The sequence below is a fragment of the Drosophila hydei genome, unplaced genomic scaffold (assembly GCF_003285905.1).
Source record: "Drosophila hydei strain 15085-1641.00,03,60 unplaced genomic scaffold, DhydRS2 tig00000283-arrow-arrow-pilon, whole genome shotgun sequence".
Classification (NCBI taxonomy): Eukaryota; Metazoa; Arthropoda; class Insecta; order Diptera; family Drosophilidae; genus Drosophila; species Drosophila hydei.
This window is the reverse complement of record NW_022045702.1, coordinates 1731182-1742860: the sequence shown is the minus strand read 5'-3', so window position 1 is coordinate 1742860 and position 11679 is coordinate 1731182. Positions and strand designations below refer to the sequence as shown.

Below are 11679 nucleotides of genomic sequence, written 5' to 3'. Positions count from 1 at the left end.
TCTTAGAGGAGCTGTGTTGGCAGCAGAAAAAGTAGAGAGACAGAGAGATAGAGAGGGAGAGAGAGCATGAAATGGCTAAATGCAACTAAAATTATGGCTAAATGAGACTGAGTGTTGGCTAGAAATGTGCTAAATTGTAGTTTGAATTAGTTGAGAATAATTAAATTATAGAGCTATACATAGAGTGAAGAAAAAGCTAAAGTAAATCACAGGCAATTTCTAAAAAAATATTAAAACTAACAAAGTTTAAAGTTGGCTGAAACTGAGCTTAAAATGAGAAACAGTTTAAAAAGATAAGCTTAAATAAATAGTTAAAAATATTGCAAAAACCCACCTGAAATATTAAATAGTAAAATAGCAAACTATAGTAAATATATTTATTTGTGGTTTATTTATTTATAATTTATTTTAAACTTAGGTGTAAATAAGCTAAAATAGCTCATATATAAAAAATGACTAAGTGCACTCAATGAATATTAGAAAATTAGAAGTTTATAGCATAGGCATAAAACTGCTAAAAAAAACTTAAATTGATGATAAATTTACATAATTCTATATATGAAAAGGGCTATATTGATAAAAAGTTTCTAGAAAATTAATAAAAATGAAATGAAATGTTAAGAATATTCCATATATTTATGGCAAAAATTTTAAGACAGTTTTAATATAAATAAAATAATATATTAAATCATTATATATTATAATTATTTTTGTTTTACATAATTCATAAATTTAGCTTATGTTCGGTTGCTCTTTGTTTTACTCCTCTGCTCAGATATGTATATATATAATAATAGTCTCGTAGTTTATATCTGTTCTAATAAACTTTAATCTACACTCTTCTAAAAGCTCTCACAGCACGTTGAATTTCTATTTCTATTTTACTAGCTTTTTCCCTGTAAACTCTGCAGCTGCTTCATCAATCAATCAGAGAGTCAGGCCATATTATATATATACATATTTGTGTCATATAGTAAATGATTGATATATTGATCGAAACAAAAATCTGTTTTAGCTTGTTTCTAATGGAACTAGCTTTTTTTTGCTACAACTATCCACAACTAAAAGCTATAAGCAAGCTGAAATGACAGCTCAGCTTGCGGAAGGTGTCGTCGTCGGCGCTAAATGTTTTTGATGCAATCCAACACAATAACAACAACCACAACAACAACAAGAGCAACAATTGAAACGCATGTTTAATTAAGATTCCGGTTCGATAGCTCGCGTTCGCTCTGCGTTGTTCACTGTTTGCTGTTCGGATCGAACGCGTTGAGTCTTTGGCAAACCCTTGCTAATTTTTCATATAAATACCCAGAGTGATTTCAGAAAGACACAGCATAACGCAACATCCCAACAAGCCAAACAGACAACCCAGACCTATATAAATATATAGATATATATATAAATATATTGTTAATATGGTAAGTGTTACATTGGGATTTAAACAGAGCTTGCAGCTACATCAAGGCTACATTTTACAGTTGAAGATGAAGCAAATGGTAAGCCTGCTGCTGTTGCTGGTGGCGGTAGCGCGTGTCAGCGTGAGTGCGAGTGTGTTGCGGCCGCGTCGCGATGTCTCACACTTGCCTTTGGAGTATTTGCCACCTGTGGTGTTGCCACCGGTGCCCAGTCGCGATTATTTGCCGCCCGTTGAACAGCATGCGGCTAGCTTGTCGCATGTCTTGACGCCGCCGCTTGATTATTTGCCACCCACCAATGAGTACTTGCCGCCAGTTGAAACAACAAGCGAGCCAGCAACAACAACAACAACGACGACGCTTGCAACAACAACAGCCAGCGAGCCGCTTACAACAGAAGCAGCTGCCATCCCAACCACTGAACAGCCAGTTCAGGAAACGGAGGCGCCAACCCATGAGGATATTGTGGAGCCAGCGGGCTTGCTGCAGTCCGATGGCTATCACTATGCCACGCCCGAAGTCATACCCGATCTAACGCCCACCGTCGAAGCCTATCTGCCGCCACTCGAGGACAATGCCGTGGCCGTCGACCCGGTGCCACAGAGCGAGGAGGAATCCGCAGCGCTGCTGGATGATGGCTATCATTATCGAGCGATCAGGCGACTAAGGCTCTAAGGCACATGCAATATATATATGTATGTATGTATATATGTATATTAAGCAGCAATTGTTATATGTTATATGCGAATACGTTTACTTGCAATAAAAGGAATTGTCTATAAATACGCGACACTCGCACACAACTCAATTAGAAGTGCTGGCAGTCAGCGCGCGGGTGTCTAAGGATATTTGATGTGTGCGCCATAACATTTCATTTGATATTGATGACAGGAAATTAGAAAAATGTTTTCATTCTGTTTGCCACAGCTGACTCTGGCTCACTGCTCATCATCATCATCATCAACATCATCAACCATATCATCCACATCATCGTCATCAGCGTTTGCTTTAGTCTTTCCCACATCGTGTCTCATCATTTCCGTTGTCCTTTTTCTCGTGTGGCTTCACAATTGATTTGTTGTCGCTTCACAATCCTTGCGCTGTCACAGGATGTGTGTGTGTAAGTGTGTGCGTGTGTGCGTGTGTGCCTTGCAGTCCTTTTTTGTTTTCCTTGCTGGCCCGATCGACTGCCCCACACATATTTTGATTAGGCAAGTTTACAGTTTGCTCTCCTACCTCACTCTCTCTCAATAATTCAGCAATTTTTCAATTGCTTCATTAAATTTTCCGCTGCCTGTTGTCGTTGCTGTTCATGATTTTCTCGCTACGTTTGTCAGCTTTGTTCTCTGTGAACTGAGCTGACCAACTACAGCTAATTTGGTAGTTAGCAGACTCCTGCTCATGCAGAAAGCTCATGTTCTTTAAAAAGTTGAGGAGTTTAATTATGAATTTCCTCAGCCAAATGTGCATTGTCTAAGCTGAGTTGAAGTCCAACTAAACCTTCGCAGCTTTCCTTTTTTATAGGGTATTCAAGTCAGCTACGTTACGCTTAAAGCACAGTCGTTGTCTGTTTTATTGCGCTTGAAAGCAAAAAACATAAACATCAACATAAATATAAATGGATATTTCGTGCTTTTCGTTGTTGAATTATTAATATATTGTGGCCAAGTATTGAGCATCAAACTTTATAAATTGCCCGACGAATTTGTCAGCGTGCAACAAGTGGCGCACGGTTGCCTGCAACAAAATGTTGCGGTTAGCGAAGCGTAACCCAAAAAATAAAACAAGAAAAGCAAAAGCAAAAGCAAAAGAAAAACTCAGCCGAAAATTTAAAGAGCAAAATAGCTTTCAGTACATTTGGCCCAAAGGAGTCTTTTTCGTTCGTTTCTATTGTTTAGGCCAGGCCAAAACAAACACCTGTAAACAGTCGCAGTCAACGCGATTGAATGGAAATTGAATGGGGAAAAGCTTTAGACGAAAAAGCTTCGTTGGGTTCGCTTCAACATTCAACGAAGCCGACAGGAAAAGCGCATAAAAGGCAGACACGTCGGAAAATTCAACTCAGTTGCGGTTTCAACGTGCCCGAAAGCGAATGCGAGCTGAAAACGAGCAAAAAGATAAGAAAACTCGTTGTGAAAAGTGATAAACGTTGGTGTTTCGAATAAAGGTAGCCAAGCCAAAGAAACTGCTCAAGATAATCATTCAACGGGCAATAGATACAAATAAAAGTTGCAAAAAATTTCAAAATAAATAATTATAACTAAAAATTTAAATTAAATTTACTAAATTATAAAAGACAATTTAAAGCTGAAAAAACGTTGAAAGACCTAAAATTGTTTATTAAATTTATGTGACAAGAAAAAATTATAAAGAGACTAGGCAAATGGAGAATTGTGTTTAAAACAAACTAAAAATAAAATAAAAAATTGAATTCATTACTGAAAACTTAAATTTTGCAACAAAAACTTAAAAAGTTGTATGCAGTTTAATTAAAAAAATGTTAAGTAAACAAAAATAATACTTTAGTTGCGCAAATAAAAAATTTGTATTAAAGTAAGCTAAAAAAATTAAAAAAAAATAAATATTTGTAAAAAGTAAAAAGACCATAAAATTTGAAATTTCATTAAGCTGATTAGAAAATTTAAGGTGAATACTATATTAAATATTTAGTAGCTTAAACTGGACAAAGTGAAAATGATTTTCTTCAAAATCTGATTACAATTTACGATGGGTCAGGCTATAAAAATTTATATATTTCGATTAGCCGCAATGTTAGCTGTAAATAGAGGTGATCCAACAATAAAGCTGATCGTAGTTTATTTTTAGTTTATACAATTTTAACTGAAGTTGCTCTAAGAGAGCATATTTATCAAATTTCTTATCGAACCAATTGATTTTATGCTATAAAAGATATAGTTGATGCCCTTTAATCGGACTGTCAGTCTGGGCAACTCTATGTTTCATATGTCAAGTCTCTAGCTACAAACGAGAATCACTTTTGCTGTTCATAGACACAGTGTAAATAGAGTATAAAAGAGCAAACGCAAAAAAATATGTAAAAAATGTTTACAAATATACGAAAGAAATAAAGACTAAACTAAATAGAAAGAAAACAATTTTTACTACGCCACTCAAAGTATTTGAAAAGCAAAAATAAGTACAAAAATGTATAAATAAAAAATAAACAAAGTAAAGCAAAGTGCAAATAAAAACCAAATAAGAAACAAAACAAAAATGAAATATAAAAAATGAAAATAAACAAAAAACAAGCAAACAACGTAAAGCGCAGTTATAATTAGATTAAATCAAACATAAATGTAATATAATTGAATTTAAAAATTATATATATGTATAATATATAAACATAAATCGATTTTGAAAGACGCAAAAAAAACTGTAGCTAAAAATAATTTAACGCTCAATTAAATTGCAGCTTGGAAGCGAACTTTCACCACATTTGCAATTAAAATGCAATTAAATTGTGCACAAATCAAATTAAATCTTATATTAAACACATACACAAGCACACACATACACAAATATTTATATATAAATTTACAGCTATTTTTTTTTGGCTCAATGACAACAGCAATAAATAAGCAAATTGATGGCTCAGAAATTGAATATAGTTTTCGCATTTATATATTTTGTTTATTACAAAAACTGCATTTACCTGTGTGCCGTTGTTTAGTTTGCTGTATTGTTACACACACAGATGGGCACACTGAGGTAGTTTATTAATAAACGTTTGGCATACAAAGCCACAGCCACATAGAAAAGATAATGAAAATCGCGCATACGCGCCGTTGCCCGCGGCTGCCACAACGTGTGCATGCGCTTGTGTGTGCGTAGGTGTGTGTGTGTGTGTGTGTGTGGCACGCTTTTGTATTTATTAATAACAAAGTAATCAGACATTGTAATCTCCTCGCAAAGCGTATTACAGCAGTCATAACAATGCCAGCTCAAGCAAGTGCTCGTCCCTGGCTCTCTGTCTCCCTCTCGCTCGCTCTCTATCAATGCCTTTTGCTTTGGTTTATCCGGCTGCTGTTGCTGCTGCATCCTTAGTCAGCTCCTGCGGCTTTGTTGTTAGCTACGGCGCACTTCCGCCTCAAGTGGCAGCAACAACAACAACAACAAAATTGTTTCATAATATTTTTATCAATTTTGTTGTTGTTTTGTTTGCTCTGTTTCGGTTTCAATTTTATATATTTTTCTTTGGCATTATTTTCTAATTTGGCGCTTCATTTGGCGTTCCTAATTCTACTTCCTCGCCTCTCTAACGCCCACCTTCTCTCTCTTCTGCTGGGTTTTGATTTCGATTTTTGCATTTTTAATTTTTAGCTTCAATTTGCGTTGATTTCGCTTTGGCGCCTGATTGCCGATTGGCCTATTGCTCTGTGCCAGGGTGTGGGTGTGTGTGTGTGTGGGCGTGGCCTATATTGATGGGTTTATGGCGTGTTTATGAGCCAACACAACAAATGGCAAACACACAATCATTTACTTGCGCCGTCTAACCGTCTGTCCGACTGTCTGCCTGTCTTTATGTTATTGCATGAAACATTTCGCATGCAAATTGCAGTAAATGTTTTTCTTTTTGTGCTCGGTGTCTGGGACACGCCCACAGCACAGCCGCCCCTAATTGCAGCTGAACAGTGGGTCAAACTAATAAGCATCAAATTAATTTGATTTGCATAATTGCGATGCCTTTTAAAAGACAAAGCAACAAACAGAGAGAGAGAGAGAGAGGCAAAGTCAGAGAGGCAAGCACAACACGGCGTATGATTAATATGCATAAAAACCTTAACTGAAAACGGCTTGCATTCGCATTTAAATAAGTGTTAACTGTTTCGTTTCGTTTTTCCTCCATATTTTTGCTTTGCAGCTGTCATTTGTAATTTAAAATGCAAAAAAAAAACAAGCACAAAAAGGCATAAAAAAGCTGTCAGCCAGCAGCAGCAAAAATTGAAGCGACAACAGCAACAAATCAGTTTAATTTAAATTTTCCCTTTTTTCCAAACACACACAAAAAGTATGTGTGTGCGTGTGTGTGTGTATGTGTGAGTTGTGTGAAAAGGGAAGTTATTTTATTTTTGCGTTAAGAGAAGACCTTCTTTTGCGTCGACCCAAAACAAACGGCAAAGAAACAAAATAAGGAGAGAAAAAACACTCGACAGCTCGAACCGAAGGGCAGCGGCCCAAGGAGGAGCTGCTAAAAAGTATTTATTATAATTATTTGGGATATTTTTCATTTAAACGCGCATTTCATTTGCGGACACAAAAGCTGGGAAACAACAAATGTTATAAAATGTAAAAATAAATAATCAAAAAACCGAAAGAAGCGAAGAAGAAGCAGCAGCAACGTGAACGGGAGCAGTGACGGCAGTAGATAACGCTGCATACTTAGTGGCATCAGACGTGCCGGCACCTGCCGCAACAACAGACCCATTAGACAGGTATGCAAAAGCCACACATTAATTCTCATTCTCTGATAAAGCCCTCTAAACGTGCGCAGAGTGCGCTGGAGTGGGGTATACTCTAGTTGTGATTGGATAATTAGTGTAAGCAGATGTGACAGTGGATGTGAGGAGCGATGTCTACTACTCCAAACTATTCAATTGCTTATCTATTTATTTATCATAACACAGACTGTGCTAAAAGTTAACATTTTATAAATGAACAGCATAAATTCTTTTGTTTAACCATAATTAACAACATAAATATAAATTTCTATAGCAGTTAGCATGTTTGTCTTATGGAATCATTCTGCTCTTGCTGTTTATTTGTCTGTCTGCTTGTTTTTTTCTTTACAAAATCGATAAATATCGAGTGCTCTCTTCATTAGTTAGAGTATGATTTCATTTGCTCAGCCTGGCTCAGCTATAGACTGGTATGGCCTATATCTGCCTCTCATTCTATTTGTGCTTTTCTTTATTCGTTTGCGCCTGATTGTTCATCTCAAGTTGGTTTTTTAAGATTTTCAAATCAAGTTTCAATAAGTTTCACAATACGAAGTCGATAAATATCAGTAAAAAACTTGTTAAGTTAGAGTATGTTTACATTTGATCAGCCTGAAGAGCTGTATCTATACATAGCTGTCCATCTGCCGCATATACTCTGACTACCTCTCTCTCTCTTTCTCTCTCTATCTTTGCCCGCCCATTCATTTATCTGTGCATTAACGAAGACTTTAATGACTGCTGCTACCTACATAAGTTAAAAAACTTTTATATATTATTTTCAAATCATGTTTAAAATCAATAATTTTTTATTAAATGCAGAAGTTAGAGACTTTGAGATGCTCTAGATACTTTTTATGCAAATAAATAAGTTATTTTCATATATATTTCTAACTTCTTTCTATACTCCTATCTGCCTATACACCCATCTATTAGCTCTTCCATTCATATTTCCAAAATACAGTTGTATCTGTATATTTGGATCTTCTTCTATCTGTCGCTTTGCTATTCTATGTATGTCTGTCTGTGCCCTTTGTTAAGCTACAACTAGAGCTCATCGTTGTTAGCCACTGACTATCTCTGAGTCTATCACATTTCATTTGTATAATCTTACTTAATTTGAGCAGCGGGTCAGCTGAGCTGGGCCAGCCAAAAGCTATGGCCTCAGCTTTGAGATGGCTTTGGCTTTGTCTTTTTGAATTGTGCTCGGACTAAGTTAATTCATGTGCTGCAGCTTCTGCTTTAGCAGCAAAGCGTTTAATTATTTAGTTTTGTTGCATGCTGCATATGCCTCATTTGCCACCAGTTGCCGCAGTGAAGCGCCCTCCTCCAGCCACACGTCTGACTGGCATTTACGTGGATTTTAGTCAGTTTTTTCTTTCGGTGGTTTTTGTTGCGGTTCACTGTCTGCCATTGTTAATGTCAGTTGCGGCGCGGCTATGTGTGTGTGTGTGTGTGCTATGAACTATGTTTCAGTGTTGCGGCTAGCTTGCCGTATGCTCAATATGAATTCGATAAATTATTAAGTATACATAATGAGCTAGTAAATTAGTTTGTGAAAATTTGATAAAAATGGAAAGCGGAAGCTATAAACAAGTCGAAGATTTAATACCCTCGAATATAGATAGCTCTACTCATACATTAGATATACAATATAGTAGAGAAGAAGCAAAGAAAATAAAGTATAATGATATTGTCTCTCAAATAAGAGCTTTTTTTTGTAACTAATCAGATTCATCCTCTGCTTCCTTACAAAATCAACGTACCCTATCCACGAGCACATGAGGCAAAATAAAAATGCATTTGCACAAGTTTCGCCTGTAGCTGCGGCTTAGCAGCACGGACAGGTGCCAAGAGCAGGAGCTCAGTTGAGGATTTCCAGGCAGGGACTCGGCGGTCTGTAGCAGCAATTAGTTAAGCACAAAGTTTATGTTGCTGACTTTTGCATACAGGTTTATGTGATTTGTGTGTCGGCCCTGTGAGCTCTGACTTTTGCCGTTGCGGCAAGTAGCGCTCAAAGTTGCGCCAAACTTCATTTACATCAATGCGGCTACAAGTTGGTAGAGCTCTTGATATTAACATGTTGTAGGAATTGGTAACAAAACATTTACCTGAACAATATATCAAAAAACAAATATTAAACAATGGCAAAGTAAAGACAACAACTTTGTATACCCTGTAAATTTTATCTGTCAATCTCTTTTGCAACAGATGCAGAAGTTAACCTCATTGAATCAAGACTTTAGCTTGCATCAAGCAACATATTATCATATTTCTTTTAATGTAGGGTATTTTTTAGTCTATCACTCCATACTTTATTCAACATTTAACACACAGTTTCACATTGAATAATATATATAAGTACCAACGGGCTAATGTATGCATTAAATTATGTGTATCTCAAGCTAGGGTAGCTGATGTTAAGCTACTCAAATTACAATCAGCCCACAAACAAGCAAAAATAAAATGAGTAACAATCACTAGAATCACACAAGGTTATCAGCTGAATCATGTTTATCATAATCTAGGGTATCTTCTGTCACAATATACAGACACAGGACACATTATGACTAATCTGCTTAAACTAGGTAACAACTGAACTATAATATCAGTGGAATCAGGTTGATCACAAACCAGGGTATCTACAAGTCCATCAGCTGTGGTCATATCATATCAGCGCTCACGCAAACAGAGCAAAATTAGACTATTATATCGCTTCTACAAAATGTCAGACCCTTTTAACGGGCTACATTTTCACTAGGGTATCTCTCTGTCCATCAGCTGTAAAATTATTCAAATCAATAGCAAACCATAAACAAAGCAAAGCCACACTGAATTTAATCTGTGTCTAATTCGGGAGAACACGCCGCTAATTAGCTGACTGCTGCTGCTCTTGTGGCATGTTGTTTTCCATGGCAGCTACAGTAATTACTCATTGATAACGGTTAAACAATTCATTTTTGCCATTCATTTATAATTAATAATTGAATAATGTTGTATTCGATGTGCGTTTAAAGGGCGCGCCCAAAAAAACCAATCGAGTGTCGAGTTCGTTAATTTATTCATTAGATTTAGCTGCAGAGCTCGATTCATGCGGAATTAGACACAGACTGAAAGAGAGGGGGAATTAGAGTAGACTGTAGCGTAGTGTAATTTGTTACGCAGGACACGCACAAATGTGAAAGACACTTGCTGCTAAATACATTTATGTTTTGCCTGGCCAATATGCTTATACACGTTTAGAGAAGGGAATCGAGTTTATTGGTTGCCGCGCCATATGTGAGTGAATGTGCTTGGCTGCAGTATTGAAACTAGATACAGATACAGATAAGGATACATTTATAGATACATATATACATAGATATAGATATAGATACATAAACAGATACAGATACAGATGCAGATACATTTATAAATACATATATAGATACAATAGACACAGATACAGATGCAGAAACATTTATAGATACGTATAAAGATATAGATACAGATACAGATACAGGTACAGAAACAGATACAGATACACTTATAGATAGAGATGTAGATACAGATATATATGCAGATACAGATACATGTATAGATACATATAAAGCTAAGGATACAGATAGAGATACAGGTACACAAACAGATACATTTAACGATACAGATACATATATAGATATAGATATAGATGTAGATACAGATATAGATACAGATACAGCTGCAGATACATTTATAGCTACATATATATCTTACAGATACAGATATAGATAATGAAAAAAGAACTGATAAAAATACAGGTACAGATATAGATATATGTATAGAAACATGTAGCGCTTCAGATACAGATAAATTTACAGATTCAGATACAGATAAAGATACAGTTTCAAATTATATATATATTATATATTCTCAACTGAATCCTAAAAAGTTTATGATTTTTATCAAGCTTTGCAGCTAGATCTCTCCCACGACTTAGACGTGTCATATGCATATAAAACAACTTAGTTTTTTTTCTTGCCCAACTAGCGAGCATTATGCAGCCGATTTCACCTGCTCGCAACAGTTCTTATACGATTTTGGCATCCTTAAGCTAATCCCAGCCACAGTCTTAATTCCTCTTTCATGTCTTTGACATTGCCGCCACGTGCAGCAGCCCCACGGTCAAATGTCCTTGAACTTTTCAACGTACGTGATGTGCTTGAAGTTAGATACATATACACATATACATACAGATACCTATAGCCAGCTAAGTAAATGCAAAATGCAGTGGCCACAGTTTGTGGCAACTGCAGCAGTTCATAAAACCCGCTCGAAATTAAACAAACAGCCGCAAAAATTAACCGAAAATAATTTTCTGTTTGTTTACTTTACACGATTTTTGGCATGCATACAAATAAGCAGCAGACGAATTGAAATTGTTCCGGATTGCCTGTCAGTCAGTGGGTCAGTGGTTGGGTGGTTCAGTGGGTCAGTTGACCAGCGAGACGTTGATTGAGAATGCGATGCAATGCAAAGATGTGCCAAGCACTGAAAATAGGCAAAACTCTGTGTGGGGCCAGGCACAAGGTAAAAATAAATGAATCAAGTGCAAGAGAGTAGAAAAGAGGATTATACTGAAGACTCAATACCCTATCAAATGGGATAAAGTTGTTTTATAATAATTTGATATTGAACAGAGTGGGCTATCTAGACAAGGTTAATGCAATGAAAAGTTATATTTGAGTTTCGTTCGACGATAGCTGAGAGTGTATTAAGACTTGTTTATAATTAGATCAATTCAAAAACCAATCAAATATTATCTTTATGTCTTACCAAAAAGTTTT

The 11679-nt window shown here is 36.1% G+C and overlaps 2 protein-coding genes across 5 annotated transcripts in view; both read left to right on the top strand.

Annotated features, from left to right (window-relative positions):
• The first annotated feature begins 1487 nt into the window (after positions 1-1487).
• LOC111604722 (proline-rich extensin-like protein EPR1) lies at positions 1488-2093 on the top strand. Its single transcript, XM_023322896.2, has one exon. It carries the CDS (start codon positions 1488-1490, stop codon positions 2091-2093), a length of 606 nt encoding a protein of 201 aa, XP_023178664.2.
• Positions 2094-3495: 1402 nt separating this feature from the next.
• Positions 3496-11679, top strand: part of LOC111604680 (adenylate cyclase type 6) — a 46963-nt gene continuing 38779 nt past the window's right edge. For all 4 annotated transcript variants that reach the window (XM_023322842.2, XM_023322844.2, XM_023322845.2 and 1 more), the window contains exons 1-2: positions 3496-3585; positions 6700-6871. The gene's annotated coding sequence lies outside the window, so the exon portion shown is untranslated. The remainder of the gene's footprint in view (positions 3586-6699; positions 6872-11679) is intronic.

Excerpts from the sequence above, each read along its gene's own strand:
- LOC111604722 (XM_023322896.2), top strand. The coding sequence starts at position 1,488 with ATGAAGCAAATGGTAAGCCTGCTGCTGTTGCTGGTGGCGGTAGCGCGT.